Consider the following 22,219-nt stretch of genomic DNA (forward strand, 5'->3'; position numbering starts at 1 on the left):
TGCCCAGAAATGTGTACCCCTGTTGTTTTGTCAGGCCATTAGTGTGGGGTTTTGAGTCTCTGATCCATAGTTGGCTAGTTGGGTTTTGTGTTTTTTGTTATTGCTAGTTAGTTTCAACAAGGTACCAACTTCAAATTTTTTTAGTGGCTTCTACCACCTTGTCTTTAGTGTAGGGTCTGGGGCCCTGGAGGGTTTTCTCAGTGTTCTTGCTCTACTCTCAGCTTTCAACAAGTCACGCTCACCTGTTCCATAGGGGAGTCTCTGTGCTCTTGCTTAGCTCTCAGTGGTAGATTGCTATTGTTTTGTACTCTAGTCAAGGCTTTGGTTGTGGGGAGAGAGAATTTGGTCCTCCTGCTGGAGCTTTAATTTTAGGCAGTCCGTTGTCACCTGAGTGCCAGAGTGGTTATTATTAGCGTTCCTGTCCCTTCTCCCACCTCTCTCCGCAGCCTTGTATCAAGAGAAGGAATGATTGTCTTGCTCCTCTTCCAACAACAGCAGACCTTTGCTTTATATCAATGTAAGATCTTGGGCACAAGCTGGCTTCAGACTTGCCCCTGACATTGATGGCTGGTCTTTTTTTCTCTCTTTCAGTGGTGGCTGACCTTTGTCAGCGATCAGAGTGGGCAGATTCCTGCTGCTCATCCAGTAGCAGCTAGCTTTGTTTCTAGAAACCCCTCTTTCAGTAGAAGCTTGGTTTTTTTTCTTGGGCAGGGGGTGTGAGGGTTTCCTTCTGAGATGTTTAAAACTTATCCTCAATGTCTTTCTGTATATCATATTTCAAGATTGTCTGTTTAGAAGATTAGTTCCTGATGAGCAGAAGGATATTTAGAGAATTTATAGAAGGATGCCTACTATTTGGTTACTATTATAATATGCCAATATGTCTGTTCTTTTACAGCTTAGGCTTGATTTCCGACTCTTTTCACATGTTTTTCGATAGCACTGCCATTTTGGCTGGATTGGCAGCATCTGTTATTTCCAAATGGAGAGATAATGATGCTTTCTCTTATGGGTAAGACCTTTTAAAAACTTTTTTATCGAAGTATAAGAAATACGGAAAATAAATCTTAAGCATAATGAATATTCACAAATTGAACACATTTGTATAACTTGAACTCTTGAATTCCCCCTCATGCCTCCTTCTCGTTCCTTCCCATGTCGCTCCCCAAGAGTAACAAGCACTTCCCTAACTTGGTGGATTAGTTTTAAGCTGTTTTTGAACAGTATGTAATTGCAATCTACAGTATATATATATTTTTTGTTTTTGCATCGAAGTTCTTTTGCTTAGAGATAGGACATCTTGGTTTTGCCAGAAAACTTTAAGTGAAATTTTTTGCTGGATAGGGGACTTCCTCAACTCTTAACCTAATTTTTTTAAGAAGAAGAAAAAATATTTCAGTTTATGAAAATGGTCATGTTTCTTTTTTAAAGAGATACTTTGCCGTTAATTTATTTAAAATCATTATTTTCTAATCTGATTTTATATTACCCTCTGCAGTTCTGCTTTTATGAAAAATACTTCTTTTCATACTCTTGCTGAATTTGGATAACTAATCAAATATTTGGAGAGTTTTTATGCTGAAGAGACCATATTGGCACATCTGGTCTCACTTCCAAGCCTCGTACCCTTCGAGGCAGGGTTTGCCTTTTGTCCATCTCTGATTGGGGGAAGCAATGAAGTTTCTGATGTTCGAGTGATCTGCCTGGGTGTTTTCTTTTTTGAGTTCATAGAGTATTTTGCAGTGTAATTGTATTTACATGTAACCAGTACTCAGAGGTAGTACCCTTTTTCTCTGTCTCCCCATCCACTTTCTCTTTCCTTCCTGCTCCCCCCTTGCCTCTTACTTGTTGACTCTTGTCTAGCTCCCTTGTGAGTGCTCTCTCACATTCTCTCCTTTCTTCACTCTTCCCTACTTTTTTTCTCTTTCACTCTCATCCCCATCCTCATGCTCGCTGTCATCTCTCCGGAACTCCCTAACCTCCTCTCTTGTACTTTCCAGTTCCTTGTGCCTGTGCTTATGGTCTTTGTCTATCCCTCAGCCTTCCACCCTCTCCGTCCTCTCTTTCTCTCTCCCGCACATCTTTGTTTTCTCCCTTACCCTTGACTGCTGTATCTCTCAGGTCTTCCTTATTCCCTTCTCCCTCTCTCTCAACCTCTTCCGCCCTAAGTCTTTCTTCTCTCCCTTTCCCAGTCTCTTTCCTTCTCTCCCTGATCCTCCTCCTGGAAGGCTCTCTTTCCTTTGCAGCGTCTCTCATTCTCTCCTGCCTGCTCATATCCACTCTCTTCGCGCACTGCCTCTTATTCCCCTTGTTCTTTTACTCTTGTTCCCTCACTGCTTTCCTCTTTCTTTCCACCTTTTGCTTTTGGTCTTGAACAAGCAAGCACACACTGTCTTTCTTGTACATGCTCTTGTTCTCTTCAGAGGGCCCACTGTGAGTCTAATCCTTTCCCTCTTATAAAGATGAATAAGATATGTCTTCTGCCTTGGAGGAACTTGTGGTCAGATGGAAAAATGGTTCAGTAAAAATACCATAATGACTGTACATTGTGACAAGTGCCAAAAGAGAGATATATGAAATTCTGACAAAACTTGCTGATTTGGGGTATAACTGAAGTGATATAATTATTTGTAAGATTATAAAAACGAGGCAGAAACACTAATTATACTGTTTTTATAGACTAGAGCAAGAGATCTGTATATAAATAAATCCAAACAGCTCAGAAGAGAACATTTTCCATGGCATTATGCAATCAAAAGATTCTTAAGTGTGTTTTGAATCATTAAAGAAAAATTGTATGTAAAGTTCTAATTTTGTGTTGGAAAATTAGTAATTCATATATATCATATATCAAAAATCTGATTAGAGTATCTTACTGAACAAGTTTTTGGGATAAAGAATAGGTGACTATAAAAGTTCTCAGTTCTTACACGTTAGGATATCTGTTGTTTTCTGTTTAGGTTGCGTAGTCTCCACTGTAAGATGGTTTTTAGGCATAACTTTGATACCTTCAGTACCATAGCGGTTTTAACTGTGCAACTTCAACTCATTTATATGAGGGAGTAATATTCTTGCCATCTTTTTATCTCTTATTCTATCTTTTCCTTGTTTGCCTTTTTCTTTTGAGAAGGAAAAAATTAGGGAATAAAATCTGATGCAACATTTGAACCTATTAATGATTGCTATAGTAGTAAGCAGTAAAATATAGGTACCAGTACATCAAAATGACACTGGATAGACTAAGCCTAGGGATGAATCTCCAAAACCCTGATTCAGTATGATCGCAATAGCAGACTGACTACAATAGAACATTAGGAGGAATCTGAGAGGCAGAAGACTTTTCAGTATTTCTCTATAGAAAAGTCATTTTTGTATCTGGTCACACTATTTTTGAAATAGCGATGCCAGTATAAAAATAATATATGTCTGATGGGTAGATACGTATGTACATGCCTTCACACATATGTATATGTACATGTATCCTTTTTTGCCTTGGCTAAAGAATCCAGATGTCATCATACTTAATTAGGCAATAGCATGTTCGTGAATTATATGTTTTAATTCCAAGACTCACTCTGTTGAAGTAAACAGTTATTTGTAGAGTCAAGTATGTCTGGTTTTCACAAAATTTTCACTTGATTCCTGCAAGCAAGGTTAGCAAATATATTAAGCCTAATTAAATCACTTGAGTCCAACAGCGGATCAGAATTTATTAGTAAGCACATACTAAGCTAGGCACTAGAGAGACAAAAAGATGCCTGAAAAACATTTCTACCTCTGATCTTGAAATCCAGTGGAACTCAAGGACAAAAGGCTTTCAATCAAGCATTAGCTTTGGGAATAGAAGAGTGGGTTAAAAGAAAGTGCTTTTTTTATTTTGAGGTTAGTAACCCTGCTGATAGATTAGGTAAATTCCTAAGTGTTGACTATGGAAGCAGGCTGAATTTAATGAATGTTTTCTCCTGAAAAATAAAAAGGCATATGCTTTGACAAATATGTAAATCTAATTCATTCACATGTATTAGAAGGTAGAAATCTGCATTCTTTCTGAATGTAGAAATACATGCTATGTTGGAATGTACTGAAAGAGCAAACTTCAACATAACTGCAATGAGTACATTTTTTTAATGTTTAATTATTTTTGTGAGAGAGACAGAGCATGAGCTGGGGAGGGGCAGAGGAAGAGGGAGACACAGAATCAATCCTAAGCAGGCTCCAGGCTCTGAGCTGTCAAGACAGAGCCCGATGTGGGGCTCGAACTCAAAACTGTGAGATCATGGCCTGAGGCCAAAGTCGGACACTCAACTGAGTGAGCCACCCAGGTGCCCCTGAAACGAGTACATTTTAAATAGTTTGTTCTCTTTAAAAATGTTTTTTACAGTAAAGCTTGTATAATTTAGAAGTTGACAAAGTTAGGAAAAGCAGAATTTTTGATGTTCCTATTATATTATTTAAGGACCATAGTGATTAACTGCTCTCAGCACCCTTTGAATCAAGTTAGGACATGTAAAACTGCCAAGTTGAAGTTTCTAATGACTTTACCTAAGCCACATATACCTTAACAGAAAAATAGAATCTTTCCCTGATGCTTCATGCAGGTAGGAAGCAGAAAGCTTCAGAGGACTTCAGAGAAAAAGGCAGGCATTTAAAAAATAGTTTAATTAAAATTATGTGAAGCCAGGATTGATTCTAAAAATAGGCAATTTAAAAGTTTTTGTTAAATGTATTAATCTTAGAAAAGAGTGATTAGGAATGTAAATCTTAAGTTGGCTCTAGGATGATTGTGTTTTCCTTCAGATCAAAGTTCCATTTTCCAAAGATTTCAAAACTGAAAGTTATAAAACAAAAAGTATAAGGAGTTTTTAGAAAAGAAGCAAATAAGTTATTAAACCCCTCTTTCAGAAAAGTCCTTTGCTCCTACTTTTTATTTCTTAGATCCTTCCTTCTTTGCCTCCTTGTCCAGTCCAATTTTTCCTTCTCCAGGGGCAACTTGAAATTTATGTTTCTGTGCAGGGTCTTTCTAAACCTACTTACTCGAGGAAGGTCTTTTGATTGGCTTGTAGAGATGGATGTGGTTTATGGCATTTTGCTATTATACATAATTCATAATAATTAAAGTCATTTCCTCATTTCTACAGTATATATAGAATAAAGCATACTATACTATAAATACTAGGACTTTGCTGGCTGCTTTTAACCATATAATATGGTTTAGAATCTCTGAATGTATATAAATGTATGATTTGATTTTTAAGAAATAATAATTCATTTGTTTACTTTGCTCTTCTTTAGGTATGTTAGAGCGGAAGTTCTGGCTGGCTTTGTCAATGGCCTGTTTTTGATCTTCACTGCTTTTTTTATTTTCTCAGAAGGAGTTGAGGTATTGTAGATAATGATTAGAGTCAGTAAATTACATTTCTGCAATGAAAATGTTTATGAACTAAAGATACATGTATAAAGCTGTCTTCACATTGTTATTAAGTATTATTGAGGACAGTCTTAGATTAGGTAAAATATGTAAGAGGAGCTTACAAAATAGTGGAAAAATTAAATATTTGTGAAACTACTTGAAATTGAAAACCATTAAATGATAGTGCTTTATAAGCTATGAATGAATTGTAGATGCTGTGAAAAGTAAAGGCACAGTCTGGGTAGTGAGGTCAGCTGGGAAGAGTTCTTAAATCGGAGAATTTTGTCAGTGAACCTGTAATATTTGGCATATTAAAGAAATATAAAGAGAAAATTGAAAGATCAATGAACCTGAAATGAATGGCAGTATTTTATGATACCAAAGAGGGATGGTTTTTAGACCAAAGTCATGCTTTTAAATATTGGTGTGTATTTAAAAATAGTAATTACTACCTTGTCTGCAGTATGTAAGCACTATTTTTTTTTCTAGAAACTGTTTTGGTATATATTTATAGAGTACTTTTAATTCTGAAAATAAAAATTTTTAAAGATTGCTTTTTGTTTTTACCAGTTGATCACTCAAAAATTATATCAATGCTGTTTGTTTGTGTTATGTGTTTTCTAGAGAGCATTAGCCCCTCCAGATGTACACCATGAGAGACTGCTTCTTGTTTCAATTCTTGGGTTTGTGGTAAACCTAATAGGAATATTTGTTTTCAAGCATGGAGGTCATGGACATTCTCATGGCTCTGGTATGATGGTTAGAACGCTTTGTTTCTTCATTTTCTCTTTTCATCATAATTATCACTTTTGAAAATTGATACATTTTAAAGTTAAAGTCTATGTTGGTTTTTTTTAAAGTTTATTTATTTTGACAGAGAGAGAGAGAGAGAGAGAGAGAGCAAGCATGAGTGGAGGAGGGGCAGAGAGAGAGGGGGAGAGAAGAGAATCCTAGGCAGGCTCCGCCTTGTCAATGCAGAACCCGATATGGGACTCTATTTCACGAACCGTGAGATCATGACCTGAGCCAAAATCAAGAGTCTGATGCTTAACCGACTGAGCCACCCAGGAACTCCTATGTTGATTTTTAACAACAGAAATAATATGTTAATAGACACTTATTAATGTCTTCTTGAACCATCACTCCCACTTCTCCATGTGTCTCCATCTCAGTGCCATCTCAGAGTTCCACATAATCAAGTTTGGTTACAGATGCTTCCACACCTCTGTAGCTGTGGACACCATTTATATAAAACCAACAAATAAACATTAGAAACAATAAAACCAATCTAGTTACTAAAAATTACAGTACATGTGGCTATGAAATTTATTATACAATCTGTCTTTGAGATCCTTCTATTTGGTATGTATCAGTTGGCCTTCTCTTGTTGACACATAAAACTCCATGGTGTGGGATACCATGGCTTATTTAACTGGTCTTCTGTATGTAGACTGTAAGTCATTTCCATATGAAACGTATCCTTGTGAACATATGCAGTTGTTTTTCCAGAGTTTTGCTGTCCCATACAGTAGCCATTAGTCACATGTGGCTATTTAAATTTAAATTATGGTTAATTAAATTTAATAAAATTAAAAATTCACTTCTTCAGTTACACTAGTGACATTTTAAGTGCTCAGTAGCCACATAGGGCTATCATATTGGACAGCAGATACAGAACATTTCCATTGTCACAGAAAGTTCTTTGAGTTGCACTGTGCTGGACTATAAGTAGAGTTGCTGGAACACAGGAAATACAGTTTTTAGTTTCAGTAGACAATAGCAAATTGCCCTCAAAATTACTATCATTCACATTTATCCCAGCAATGAATGTCAGTACTAATTTCCTTCCACTCATATCAAAACTTATTATTACGATTGGAGTTCCTGGATGGCTCAGTCTGTTAAGCATCCTACTCTTGATTTCAGCTCAAGTCATGATCTCATGGTCAGGAGATCGAGCCCCACATCAGGCGCTATGCTGATAGCACAGAGTCTGCTTGGGATTCTCTCCTTCTCTGTCTGCCTCTCCCCGGCTTGTGCTTGTGCACATTCTCTTTCAAAACAAATAAATAAACTTAAAAGAAAATTTAAAAAAACACAAAACTTATTATTATGGGTTTAAGACTGTTTTGCTAATAGTTTGATAAAAATGATATCTCATTTTATTTGTTATTTCTTGTTTAGTAGTGAGGTTGAAAATCTTTCTGTATGGTTTTAGGACATTCAAGTTTATCCTCTTGAACTGTCTATTTATTTATTTCTGCTTGTTTTTCTATCCTCTTCTTGTTAATCCATTTTTAATAATTTTTATATATTTCGTATACTAATCATTTGTTTTATGTGTTGCAAACATCTTTTCCCAATCTATGGCTTATCTTTAAACTTTTATGTAGGTGTTCTTAATTTTGATATAGTCTTAGTTTTTCTGTCTTACCTTTTTTTCTGGTATGTTTTCTACTTTGAGAAATTTCCATTTTCTGAGTCATAAACATGTCTCATATTTTAATACCGTTAAAATTTAGGGTTTTTTTTCCCAATCCATTTTGTTCCTTCATCTATATGTAATTTGTTTTTGTGGTAGGGTGAGTTAGGACTTAACTTTTTATTTTCAGTGTGAATAAGCAGGTTTTCCAAGCACCAGTTATTAACCTGCCTTTTACCCCATTGATGTAAAACAACACTTTTAGCCTATATTAAGTTACCTTTTAAAATTGTTTGGGCCTGTCTTGCCCATTTGGTTTTTTCATCAGCTTGTCAAGTTGTATGAAAAATCTTTTTGGGATTTTGATTGGGAATGCATAAAAATTTTTTTATGTCTTTTACTAAATTATCTTAGCTATTTTAATAAAGATCTTTGTATTTTTTGATCAGTTTATTTTTAAGTAGTTGAATGTTTTTATTACTATTAAGAATAGAAATTATTATTCCTCTTGTCTTATTGTATAGCCAGGACCCCTAGCACAGTGTTGATTAGATATACTTAAAGTCTGTATCCTTATGTCAAAGTGGATAGTCACCTGAGTAACTTAAAAAAAAAAAAACCTTAATGCCCGGGTTTAATCGCAGAACATTTTTATCAGAATCTCCAGAGGAAAATGCAAACATCAGCATATTTTAATATGCATTCTTCATTGATTTAATGAAGAATGCTACTAAAGTTTTATCATTTGGTCTGATGTTTATGGTCTATTTCTGATGAAACTGTCTTATCAAGTTAAGATATTACTTTTTATTCTTGCATCTATTGAAGTAATCATTTTTTCTTCCTTAGTTAATTTAAAATTTGTAATTACATTGATAGATTTCTCATAAGGAACCATCCTTAAATTTTGTGTCTATATTTTGATCTACATTTGGGTGTGTGATCCATTTTCAGTCAATTTTTGTATATCATGTGAGGTATGGGTCCAATATCATTTTCTTATATATAGATATCTGGTTATCTCAGCACCATGTTAAAAAGATTATTTTCCCCCCATCGAATTGTGTTGGCACACTTGTCAACAATCAGTTGACTATAAATGTGAGAGTATTCTGGACTCTCAGTTCTTTTTCATTGATCTATATGTCTATCCTTATGCCAGTACCCTACTGTCTTGTTTAATGTACATTTGAGGTAGGTTTTGAAATTGGAACATGTGAGTTATCCAGCTTTTTCTTTTTTTAAGATTATTTTACTTATTTTGGGTCCCCTCTTGCGTTTCCATATAAATTTTAAGATCAGCTTGTCAATTTCTGCAAAAAAAAAAAAAAAAAGACGGTTGGGATTTTTATAGAAATTGTATTGAATCTGTAGATGAATTTGAGGAGTATTGTCATCTTAACAATGGTAAGTCTTCTGGTCCATGAACATGGGATGCCTTCACATTTATTTATAGCTTCTTTAATTTCTTTCAACATGTTTTATAGTTATTAGCGTACATGTTTCACACTTAACTTTACAGTTAGGCTTTCTTTTTTTGTTGTAGGTAGTATAAGTGTGATTGTTTTCTTAATTTCATTTTTATATTGTTCTTTACTGATGTATAAGGATACAGTTCATTTTTGTATACTGATCTTGTGTCTTGCCACATTGCTGAAATTGTTCCGTATTCTAATAGGTTTTTAGTGGATTCTGTAGAATTTTTTAGTGTCCTGTCATCTGTAAATAGAGATAGTTTGCTTCTTCCTTTCCATATGAATGCCTTTAAAAAATTTTTTTTTCTCTTGCTTAATTGCCCTGGTAGATCATTCGGTACAATATTAAATAGAAGTGGTAAGAGAGTACATTCTTGTCTTTTTCCTGATTTTAGGATGAAAGCATTCAATCTTTCTTCATTAAATATGCTGTTAGCTGTGTTTGCTGTGAGGAAGTTTATTTCTATTCCTAGTTTACTAGGTGTTTTTATCATGAAAGGGTACTGGGCTTTGTCACAAATTCTTCACTTTTTGAGATGATAGTTGGTTTTTATTCTTTATCCTTTTAATATGGCATATTACATTGCTTGAATTTTGGGTATTAAACCACCTTTGCATTCTTAGGATAAATCTCATTGGCCATGATTTATCTTTTTTATGTATTGCTTTATTTGGTTTGCTAGTATTTTGTTAAAGACACTGTGTCTATATTCTTAAGGAATTTTTAGTCTGTAGTTTGCAGGGTATCAGGGTAATGCTGGTCTTATGTAATGAGTTGGGAAATGTTCTCTTTTCTATTTATTTTTATTTTAGAGAGAGAAAGAGCACGAGCAGGGAAGAGGGGCAGAGGGAAGGAGGGAGGGAGGGAGGGAGAGAGAGAATCTTAAGCAGGCTCCACACTGCATGGAGCCTGATGTAGGGCTCTGTCACACCACCCTGGGATCATGACCTGACCCAAAATCAAGAGTTAAATGCTCAACCGACTGAGCCACCCAGGTGCCCCTCTTCTATTTACTTATTTATTTTTAAGGGAATTGGTGGGGAAGAGTACGGAATGTTTGGCAGAATTCATAAGTGGCAGAATTCAAAAGCCTGGGCTTTTCTTTTTCAGGTTTTAAATTCTTATTTTATTTTTTTTATTTATTTTTTGCTTACTATAGGTTTGGTCACATTTTTATTTCTTCTTGAGTCAGTTTCAGTAGTGTGTACATTTCTAGGAATGTTCATTTGTGCATTTGTTGTCCATTTCATCCAAAGTATCTTCTTTGTTTACTTGTTTATGGTATGTTTTTTTAAAAAAATTATTTTATTTCCATAAGGTCAGCAGTGAAGACCTTTCTTTACCAGTTTTAGTAATTTGTGCCTTCTGTCATTTTTTTTTTCTTGATTAGTTCTGTTAAAGGTTTATCAATTTTGTTGATTTTTTTTTTTTTTAAAGAGTGCCCTTTTGGTTTTATTGATTTTTTTTCCCATTGTTTTTCTCTCTATATTAAATTTTATTTCTGCTTTAATACTTCTATGTCCTTATGCTTTGCCTTTAGTTTTTTTTTTTTTTTAATTTCTTAAGATGGAAAATGAGATTATTAATTTGAGGGTTTTTTGTTTTTTTGCTTTTTTTTTGCTTTTTTTTGGTTTTTTTGTTGTTTTTAGCATAGCCAAATTTTTTTCTAAGCATTGCTGAAATATGATCCGTAAGTTTGGTAGGTCATGTTTTCATTTTTGTTCATCTTAAAGTATTTTTCTTTTTTTTTCTTTTTTTTTTTTAATGTTTATTTTTGAGAGAGAGAAACTGAACATGAGCAGGGGAAGTGCAAAGAGTAAGGGAGACACAGACTCTGAAACAGGCTCCAGGCTCCAAGCTGTCAGCACCGACCCCGATGTGACGCTCAAACTCACCAACTGTGAGATCAAGACCTGAGCCAAAGTCAGATGCTCAACACGCTGAGCCACCCAGGAACCCCTCACAGTATTTTTCAATTTCCTTTTTGATTTCTTCTTTGACTCATTAGCTATTTAAGAGTGTTACTTTTGATTTTCTTTTGTCATTGATATCTAATTTAATTCCATTGTGATCAGATGACACACTTTATATGACTTCAGGGTTTTTTTTCCATTTATTAAGTCTTGTTTTATCACCTAGCATTTGGTCTCTGTGGACAGTGTTCCATGTGCACTTGAGGAGAATATGTATTCTGCTGTTCTTCAGATGTTAGGTGTAATTTGTTTATAGTTGTTTAACCTTCTGCGGTTTTTTTGTTGATCCTCTGCTTAGTTGTCTATTTATTATTGAAAGTAGGTATTTAAGTTTCCAACTATAATTAATTATTCAATTGTATATTTTTTCAGTTAATTATTTTTTGCATGTATTTTGGAGCTATATTGTTCAGTGCAATATGTTTATAATCACTATATCTTCCTGATAGATTGAACATGTTTTTATGTGATGTTGTTTTTGTCTCACAATAACTTTTGGCTTACAGTTTATTTTGTCTGATATTATGATAACCATTCCAGCTCTCCCCTGCGCGCGCGCTCTCTCTCTCTCTCTCTTTTTCTCTTTTTTTTTTTTCTGCTTGCATGGTGTATTTTTCTTTTTACTTTCAGCTTGTGTCTGAGTCTAAGTGTATCTCTTATAGACAATATAACTAGATCATATTTGTTTTAATCAATTCTATCTCTGCCTTTCAATTAGGATATTTAAACAATTTGCATGCAATTACTAAGGTAGGATTTACATCTGCCATTTTAATATTTGTTTTCTGTATCTTCAGTCCTTTTTGTTACTCTACTTCTTGGTTTTTTGTTACTTGTTTTCTTGTTACTCTCTTATTTTTTAAATGGATACTTTCTAATGTACTTTTTAATTCTGTTGTTTCTTTTACTGTATAGTTTTGAATATTTTCTTAATTGTTCCCCTGAGGATTACAAGTAGTATCTTAATTTAAAATGATTTAGTTCAGATTAATAGTAATTTAGTAATACACAAAAATTTTGCTCCAGTACACCTCCACGTTCGCCTGCCTTCCTTGTACTATTATTGTCAGACAAATTACGTATTTTTATGTTGTAAGCCCATCAGTGCAGTTTTATAATTATTACTTTATGCAGTTGTCTCTTAAAACCTACAGTAGAAATGAGTCACCAATTTAAAAATACATTCATCCTCTTTTATAATTGCCTTTACCAATGCTCTTTATTTCTCTATGTGTATTTGAATTACTGTTTAGTGTTCTTTTATCTCATTGGCAGGTAGTGTTTTTGTTGATGTGGCAATGTCTTATATGTCCTTTATTTTTAAAGGAGAGAGGTGAATTTAGATATCTTAGTTGAGCCTTTTTCTAACATTCTGATTTTGTCGTCCCACTGGCTTTTGACTTCCATGGTTTTTGTGGAGAAGTCCCCAGTTAATCTTATGCAGGTTTCTTTATACATGGTAAATTATTTTTTATCCTGGTCTCCAACTTTCAGTGTCTCTTTGGCATTCATCAGTTTGACTATGGTGGTTCTAGATATGGTTCCATTTGAGTTTATTCTTTGGATATTCTTTGGATTTTCCTAAGTTTTTTGAATGTGTGGTTAATATTTTTCATCAAATTTTTTTTCTGTCTCCTACTTTCTTTTCTTTTTTTGAGATTCTTTTTGTGTTTATTTTGGTACACTTGATGTTTCCACACATCAAGGTCTCTAAGGCTGTTTATTTTTCTTCATTTTCTTTTTTTCTGCTCTGTTCGAAAACCAGAGTGGAAAACCTCTGTTGATCCATGTTCAGGTTTGCATTATTGTAGCTCAACTCTGTTGTTGACACTTCTAGTAAATATTTTATTTCAGTTATTGTATTTTTTCACTCCAGAGTTTTTGTTTGGTTCTTTTTTATAATTTCTCGTCATTGATATTTTCTATTTGGTGAGTCCTCACTGTTACACTTTCAGTCTTTAGATATGGATTTCTTTATTTCCTTGAACATGTTTATAATGGCTGGTTTAAAGTCTTTGTCTATTCAGCCCAAAATATGGGTCCCCTTGAGGAACATATTCTGTTGGTTGCATTTTTTCATGTGTGTGTGGCATACTTTCCTCTTTCTTTGCATGTCTTATAATTTTTGTTGTTGTTGAAAACTGGACATTTTATATTATAACGACTCTGGTATCATTACTTCAACCTCTCCCTTCAAAGTTTGTTGTTGCTGATACTGTTGGTTTCTCTTGTTGCATGACTTTCTTGGACTGATGGCTTTCCTGCAGCGTGTGGCTGTTAAATTTTTAGAGCTGACCTCTGAGTCTAATAGTCACCACATTGAGGATAGGGATTTTTCTAAAGAATTGCAAGTTTGTACAAAATACTGACTGTGCTCTGGAGATGGTGCTTTCACAGAGCCCTGGAAGAAATCCGATCTCTTCATTGTCTACAGTGCTGCTGGTTTGTTTTGGCTGCTTTCAGCTGAGCTAGGGCAGGAGGTGAAATGGGAGTAGCCCCAAGTAAAAACAGTAGAAACTCTGTAGTCCTACTGAGGTTTGGTAGTTTCTTCTTGGATGGGTGCTTTTTAGTTCATTTTGTGATTTTGGTTAGTTGCTAGAGTTCTGATGTTGATTTTTAAATGTGTCCCTTGTATTCTTATTGTTTTAAAGAAAGAACTAATTTGCCAGTATCCTCTCTCCACCATTTTGGGAGTTGATCTCCCCATTATTCGTGATTTTCCATATAATGCGATGCTGGATTTGGTTTACTGGTATTTAAGATTTTTGTGAATATTAGTGATATTTTTGAATTGGGTAACATCCAGTGTTCTTAGGTGCTTTGCAATAGCTTGTATAAGACATTTCTTTGATGGTTTAGTAGTTTTAGGTCTGCTATGGAGAGAGGATTCTGCATTATTTTGTTTTTTTCTAAGTATTCTACTTGCTATAATGTAGTTTTACTGATCCTTTTTTTTTTATTATTAAAAAAATTTTTTTTAATGTTTACTTATTTTTGAGAGAGAGAGAGACAGAGCCCGAGCAGGGGAGGGGCAAAGCAAGCGGGAAACACAGAATCTGAAGCAGGCTCCAGGCTCTGAGCTGTCAGCACAGAGCCTCACTCAGGGCTGGAACCCACAAACTGTGAGATCATGACCTGAGCCAAAGTCGGACATTTAACTGAGCCACTCAGGTGCCCCTACTGATCCTTTGAACAAATACAGCAGCTTCTCTGCCTCAAATGACCATATGCATACATTTTGTCTTATCTTTGTGAGTATATGTAGTGGTACTTTGCAAAGTTTTAGCCAAGATTTTTTCTGTGCTCTTCACCACTTTATCCCCAGTGCCTAGAACAGTGCCTATAACATAGTGTGTTCCTCTTGTATGAATGAATAACATTATCTGTAATCTCTTTAAATATCTCTGTGTACTCCTCACTTACTTTCATCATCAATAAAGTCTACCACTTGCCTCTGTACTTTTATGTCCTTCCTATACTCCATGGTAGGAGGAACTCAGTATTGTTTTCACACTGTAACACTTCTTGCAAGTAAATGTTTACTTAATTAAATCTCTTTTTAGAGCTAGTTCTTTTCACTAATATCAGTGTTATTGTAATCATTTATGTAGTATACGTTTACACACCTTTTGTTCTAACTACTTTTTAGGCCATGGACACAGTCATTCCCTTTTTAATGGTGTTCTGGATCAGGCACATGGCCATGGAGATCATTGCCATAGTCATGATTTGAAACATGGTGCTTCACATAGCCATGATCATGCTCATGGACATGGACACTTTCATTCTCATGGTGAGTACAGCCAGAAGATTTTCAAAAGGATAGCCTTCCAAATACACAGAGATTTTGTGTAGATTACTCTTTTCATTGAAATAGTCTCTTGAAAGGGTCTTGTAATCAACTTCCTTTCTAATGAATCGGACTAAATGGTTCACAGGGCTAGTTCATTTTTAGTATATGATGAAATTAACTCAATATAATGCAGTGGATATAGCTTTTTTTTCAGTGAATATATTATACTATGTGCCGCTATTTTAAATGAGTGTCAGTGAATCAGAAACAATTGTTTTTTAGCAAATGAAAATCATTTTTTTTAAATATGATAAAGCCTTTTGTGCTATATGTGGGCTTATAGGGGTTTTCAATTTTTTTCATTTTCATTGCAGAATTTTTGATTTGCCTCCTTGTTCTCTTAGAAATCTTGTGTACTAACTTATATAGCATTGGGTATTAAGTTATAAGGTATTTATCAACTTAATTTTTATTTTTAAATTATATTTTAAATAATTTATCTGTGAAATTGCAGAGTATAGATTAATATAAGCTGCTCTGACAACAAGTTATATGCTTAAGTATTATCTGTACTTGCCACATAGAATCCTCAAACTTTTGATTTGATAATTAAAAAAGGTCTTAGAGATTGAATATTAAGTCCCTAATTTTTCAGTGTCTAAAATTTGCTATATTTTTGTACTATTACACTGGTATGTTTTATTTAGTATTTATTTATTTGTATTTTAATTCCAGTATACTTAACATACAATGTTAAATTATTTTCAGGTGTACAATAAATACAGTGATTTAACAATTCCATTTATTACTCAGTGCTCATCAAGATAAATGAACTCTTAATCCCCTTTATCTATTTTACCCATCCTCCAACCCCACCTCCTCTCTGATAACATCAGTTTGTTCTCTAGTTATAGTTTAGTCTGCTTTTTGGTGTGTCTCTTTTTTTTTTTTTTTTTTCATTTGGTTATTTGTTTTGTTTCTTAAATTCCACATATGAGTGAAATCCTATGTTATTTGTCTTTCTCTGACTGACTTACTTAGCATTATGCTTTCTAGATCCATCCATATTGCAAATGCCAAGTTTTCAATCCTTTTTATGGCTGAATAATATTCCATTGTATGTATATATACTACATCTTCTTTATGTATTCACCTATCAATGGACACTTGGGCTCCTTCCATAATTTGTTGTAAATAATGCTGCAGTAAACATACAGATACATATATCCTTTTGAATTAGTGGTTTGGGGTTTTTTTTGGATAAATACTCAGTAGTGCAATTACTGGATCACGTGGTAGTTCTGTTTTTGAATTTTGAGGAACCTCCATTCTGTTTTCCACAGTGGCTGCACCAGTTTGCATTCCCAACAACAATTCACCAAGGTTCCTTTTTCTCCACATCCTTGCCAACACTTGTTGTTTCTTATGTTTTGTTTTGTTTTTTTTTTAATTTTTAAAAATGTTTTTATTTATCTTTGAGAGAGAGAGAGAAATAGTGTGCAAGCAGGGGAGGGGCAGAGAGAGAGGGAGACACAGAATCTGAAGCAGGCTCCAGGCTCTGAACTATCAGCACAGGGCCTGACGCGGGGCTCGAACCCACGAGCTGTGAGACCATGACCTGAGCCAAAGTCAGATGCTCAACTGACTGAGCCACCCAGGCACCCCTCTTATGTTCTTGATTTTACACTGGTATGTTTTAAAACCTTGCTTTCCCAAGATTTTGCTTACATGCATCCTGTAATAATTTTGAAACATTGTGTATACCTCACACAGTAAGATGATTCCTAAAAAATTACTTGTTTAAATAATGGCAAGGAATATGATTTCAGGTATCTTATTGATAATATTTAGAATGAAACTTCTGTATTACTCTGAAATATATTCATTGGACTCTAAATAACTTAGTGATTTGAGACCCACTCTCACTCATGCAAAAACAGGTAAATAGTTATAAATTTTATAACATCCTGTTTCTCCTTGAAGTTTTATTTTCATTCCAGAATTTTATACTAATGGATTATATTTGTGTGATTAATTGACCTCGTATTATAGTTCTTGGCAGTAAAATGTGTATAAATTAAAATTTTTTATGTCCTAGAAACATAAGACTTAGCATTTATTTTGGATGGAGTTACTGTGGTTATTACTAAAAGTCAATCAAAATAATTGTATTTTAAAAATTTTGATAATACATAATCATAAACATTTTTCTTGAAATACATATATTAATGAGATGATTTGAGCTCCTTGTTTCTCAATTAGTATATGGATAAATGACATCAGCATAAAACACATTTGGGCAATAGTTCTGTTCCTATTTTCTAGCTTTATAATTTAAGTACTAAGAAACTTTAAATAGAAGAAATTCTGTTTGTAGCAGTTTCAGTCTATTCTTTGAACACTTCAGAATTACATTCCAGGGTTGCCTGGGTGGCTCAGTCGGTTAAGTGTCTGACTTCAGCTCAGGTTGTGATCTCATGTTTGTGGATTTGAGCCCCGCATCGGGCTCTGTGCTGATAGTTCAGAGCCTGGAGCCTGCTTCGGATTCTGTGTCTCCCTCTCTCTCTGTCCTCTCCTGCTCGCACTGTCTCTATCTCTCAAGAATAAACAAACATTAAAAATTTTTTTTTAAATAATTACATTCCAAAAATTACGCAATGATCTATTATCAAAAATTATTTTTGATGATCTATAAATTGGCAGTTTCATTAGCTAATCCCTACATTTTATTAAAAAGTAAAGAATTGGAAATCACGTTGCTTACAAAAGGATTTGCTAGGTAGTATCTACAGTTATTACTTTTCTGATATTAACACCAATATTTGCAATTCACCACTTGTTTGTTGCTCTAGAATTTTTTTTATCTATGCCTTTGGCAATGCACTGTAGTAAGATTCTAAATAGGTGAAAGGTAGCCTTTTTTTTTTTTTTTTTTTTTTTTTTGCCAAGGGGAGAACGTAAGTGGCAAAGAAGAATTTATAGGACATCATGGCACATGGGTATCATAGTAACTAGTAAAATGAAATGCTAGGCTTCAAACACAAGGAAATCTGACTCCAAAATCTTCTCTTGACTATTATTTCTGCCTTCAGTATATATTAGTCAATCTGAGGATATGAAGGTAATAGGGCCATGATTCCATTTTGCCTGTAAGAGACATTGTAGTCTCACTGGGAAATACTGTGAGCCTCATAGTTTTTGGAATGCTTACTGTCAGTAAAGCTAGCTGGTTTTTAACTTGCTTGCTTTAACTACTCATGTCTCAGTGACTCAAGCAGTAAAAGTTTATATCTTGCTCTTGGGTTGATGGGGTAAAGGAGGATGGATACTGTTTCTCATTCAGTCTAGAGATCCAGGTTCCTTTCATTTCTGGGATTCTTGACCTTTGGAATCCTCCCATGGATTCTCTGCATCTACCCGGAGATAAACTACATAGAAGATCATGTGGGACATTCTTTTTTGGAGGCGGGGGACATTCTTACAAGCCTGGAAATGGTTTACCTCTCATATTTCTTTGTTTAATACTCAGTCACGTACATCACATAACTCAATGGAACCTGGGAAATGTAGATTAGTTGTTTACCAAAGAAGTGGGTGATAAACAACTACCCAGTCTCTACCACAGATAACAAATTTTATGTCTAGAAGTACTGTCAGATTTTACATAGATGGAAGTTAATTGTTTTACATAGCCATTATATTAGTATAGTATTATATACCTTCCAAATAATTATGTCAAAAATTACTGTCCTTGTCTAGACCTACTACCTATAGACAAATCCCTTGCCTTGATTAGGGAGCTGGAGTTTTGGAATAGTCAACACTTTTGACTGTCAGCATGATTTTTTAAGGTGGCTGCATCTTTCTGCCATCATAGCAGTGCCATATCCAGACAGAAATCATTGTGCAGCTTTAGGCTTTTATGCCTTTTCTGAAGCATTGTTACAGTCTCTATCAAAGCTGTAGTAAGGATATGTCAGCTCTTAGGTACTATGGGCCAAGAACCATGACCCCAGACAAGCTTTCTGTTAGACATGATCAGAAGGCTTATCAGTCCTCCTCATGATCTCAATATTGCTGATTGTTTACCTATATTTTCTGCTTTAGTATCTTCAGAGTAAGTATAGAAATTACAGTATTGTTAAATTTTTTTCATCATAAAGTCTTAATGAAAAAGTATTTTTATCTCTTCTCTGTGAAAAGCTTGCCACATCCATTTAGAAGCTGTTAGAAAACTATTGTTTGCCACAGTCCAGTTATCCTGGATGCTGTTCTGGCTTCATTACTTCGACTTCTTGTAACTTCAAGCAGTAGATTTGTTTTGTCTGAAGTTTTCCAGTTGTAATATTAGTGTAGCAAGCTGTAGTATAAGGTATGTTACAAGTAGTAGAAGACTTTCACAGTGTTTTTAATTTACTGTCTTTTACTAGATTGCTTAATATAATAATGACCTAAATACTGTGTATTTTTAAAATGCCCATGTCTATCTCCATTCAGTTACTACATTAAATTAAAAAAATAATTTTGTAGGTCTGATGTGGCTGTATAGTCATGCATCCTTCATGATATACTTGAATGAAAAGTTCTCTGAATTGCAAAAGTTGAATCAGGAATTGAAGATATATTTTAAAATAATTTAACTTAACTCTCTACAGATGGTCCCTCTTTAAAAGAAACAACAGGACCCAGCAGACAGATCTTACAAGGTATGACAAGCAATTTGTATATTTCTGTTTTATGAAATGGATTTCATTGTGTTGATCTATCTGGAAATTTCCTTTAAGAAAAGTGTATAATGTAATATTTGTGTCTAAAATATTAGCTTTTCTTCTGATTTTTAAAATATATACTATTAGGTATATTAGCAGATATTCTTTTAACTGTTACTTTTGCCTATTTTCTTAGATTTAATAAGAAGATTAAAATATTTAGTACTGTAGGGGCACCTGGGTGGCTCAGTTGGTTGGGTGACCAACTTCAGCTCAGGTCATGATCTCGCAGTTTGTGACTTTGAGCCCTGTGTCGGGCTCTGTGCTGACAGCTCGGATCCTGGAGCCTGCTTTGGATTCTATCTCTCTTTACTCCTCCCCTGCTCACGCTCTGTGTCTCTCTGTCTCTCAATAATAAATAACATTAAAAAAAATTTTTTTTTAATATTTAGTAGTTAACTGTAAATTACACCCATGCCAATGGCTATAGTAACACCATAGTAATATATTTGCCTTCATAGGATGATTAAATATTTTTTCCAAATTCAGTATTCAGTATGTATTTACGTTGTGGAAAAATTTAGAGGAAAAAATGTAATGCATCCAAACCCTTAGAATGTATAACACTAAGAATGAACCCTAATGTAGTTGGACTTTGAATGATAATGACATGTCAGTGTAGTTTCATCACTTGTAACAAATGTACTTACTACTCTGCTGGGGAATTTTGACAATTTGGAATGTTATGCCCAATACAGGGGTGTATGGGAAATCTGTACCTTCCATTCAGTTTTTCTATGAATGTGAAACTGCTCTAAAAACTTAACTCTGTTATATTAAAATATGCACAGTGAGACCTTTGTCATATTCATAGGCATCAAATGATGATACCTTACAAAATTTTACAAGGCAGAGAAAATCAATTTTGTCTATGAATTATGATAGTTTGTTTTTGAGATGTGAGCCAATCTTTGGCTCTGAGTTTCCATTTAGACTTCATTGTCAAAGTTTCCAAATTCCCAGCTCCCCACCTTCCTGCTTTTAGTAACTTTTGACTTCCATCTGACTTTCTCAATAGCTCGTGATCCAATCTCTACTGCACCTATTCTTCTTCACTATTTCTTGATAGAGCTCTTGCTTTGTATTTTTTCACTGCGAATATGCTCCTTCATACTGAGGAGTTTATTTCAGGAGGCTTAAATGTGTCTTCTAGTCACTAGTTTTCCATTTGCAAAATATATAGAATTGGTTTAGAACAGCATTTGCTGAAATAGCTTGTAATCATGCATATGTAATGCATCTATATCCAATGCTATAAATTAGCCTTGATAATATGAGTTTATTTTTAGTTTTGGAAATCATCACAAGTTGAGGGAAGGGAGGTTAGATTTGCCTTCCTAATTATCTTTTATACAAGCTGTTAGGAAAATTACTTTATATTTTCTGAGTATCCATCAATTTCCAATGGCTGCCGCAGCCCAGTAGATAGCTGAAGGATAGAGATAACTGGCATTAAAAGTTTCCGTGTGGCTACTCACACATGAAAACTGACATAACCAAGTTTTTTGGTTATTTGCAGCTTCTTCAGTATGAACTCTGGCTTTCTATATTCTTGGACAGTTAACATTTCAGTATCCTACCAGGTCTTCTAAGGCTTACAACTTTTATATAAGTTAAACATACTAGTTCAGATTTCTCTCTTTAGTGATTATTCTTCTTGAAATAGTCACTACAAAGTAAGAAGGGCTTAGGAAATTCATGACACTTCCTAATAAAGTCAGTTTTGTGGCGCCTGGATGGCTCAGTCAGTTGGGTGTCCCACTTCGGCTCAGGTTATGATCTCACAGCTCGTGAGTTCGAGCCCCGCATTGGGCTCTCTGCTGATAGCACAGAGCCTGGATCCTGCTTCAGATTCTGTGTCTCCCTCTTTCTCCCCCACTCACACTCTTTCTGTCTCAAAAATAAGTAAACATTAAAAAAAAAAAAGCCAGTTTTTAGGTCAGAACATAAGATGTATTCAGGGACTTTTTAGTGGAAGAGAAATCAAGAACAAATGATACTTTTTTTTTCCCCCTTTTAGTATTTAGAGTCATTTTTACATCTGATCCTACTAAGACACTAATTAAAGAATATAAAGGCTTGACATCACATGTCACATAAGAGTTTTGAAGCTTAGGTACCTTCAATCTACTTTGATGGACACTTTTCTCCATTTTTTTTTTTTTTAACCTAATGTGGGCTCGACACTTATTAAATTCTTTGCTATTTGAAACACCCTAGAGCAACAGATTTTTTTTTTTTTCTATGAGTATGCTTTGGCATAATATTTTCGTTATGGGAAATAGAACCATTAGCTTTTTGAAGAGTAGTTATAAAGGTCTACATATGAATGAAAAAGTGTATATTAAGTACTGAGGGATGAATTATATTTGGTAT

General features: G+C 34.4%; 1 protein-coding gene across 1 annotated transcript in view; it reads left to right on the forward strand.

Moving 5' to 3' along the window:
* The window catches only part of SLC30A7 (solute carrier family 30 member 7), an 83,969-nt gene that overhangs the window by 12,667 nt on the left and 49,083 nt on the right, over positions 1-22,219 (forward strand). Inside the window, exons 3-7 of the mRNA XM_003990369.5 lie at positions 899-1,012; positions 5,293-5,380; positions 6,035-6,161; positions 14,931-15,074; positions 19,730-19,780. Coding sequence (XP_003990418.1) covers positions 899-1,012; positions 5,293-5,380; positions 6,035-6,161; positions 14,931-15,074; positions 19,730-19,780 — 524 coding nt within the window. The remainder of the gene's footprint in view (positions 1-898; positions 1,013-5,292; positions 5,381-6,034; positions 6,162-14,930; positions 15,075-19,729; positions 19,781-22,219) is intronic.

Source organism: Felis catus, chromosome C1 (genome assembly GCF_018350175.1).
Source record: "Felis catus isolate Fca126 chromosome C1, F.catus_Fca126_mat1.0, whole genome shotgun sequence".
Taxonomy (NCBI): Eukaryota; Metazoa; Chordata; class Mammalia; order Carnivora; family Felidae; genus Felis; species Felis catus.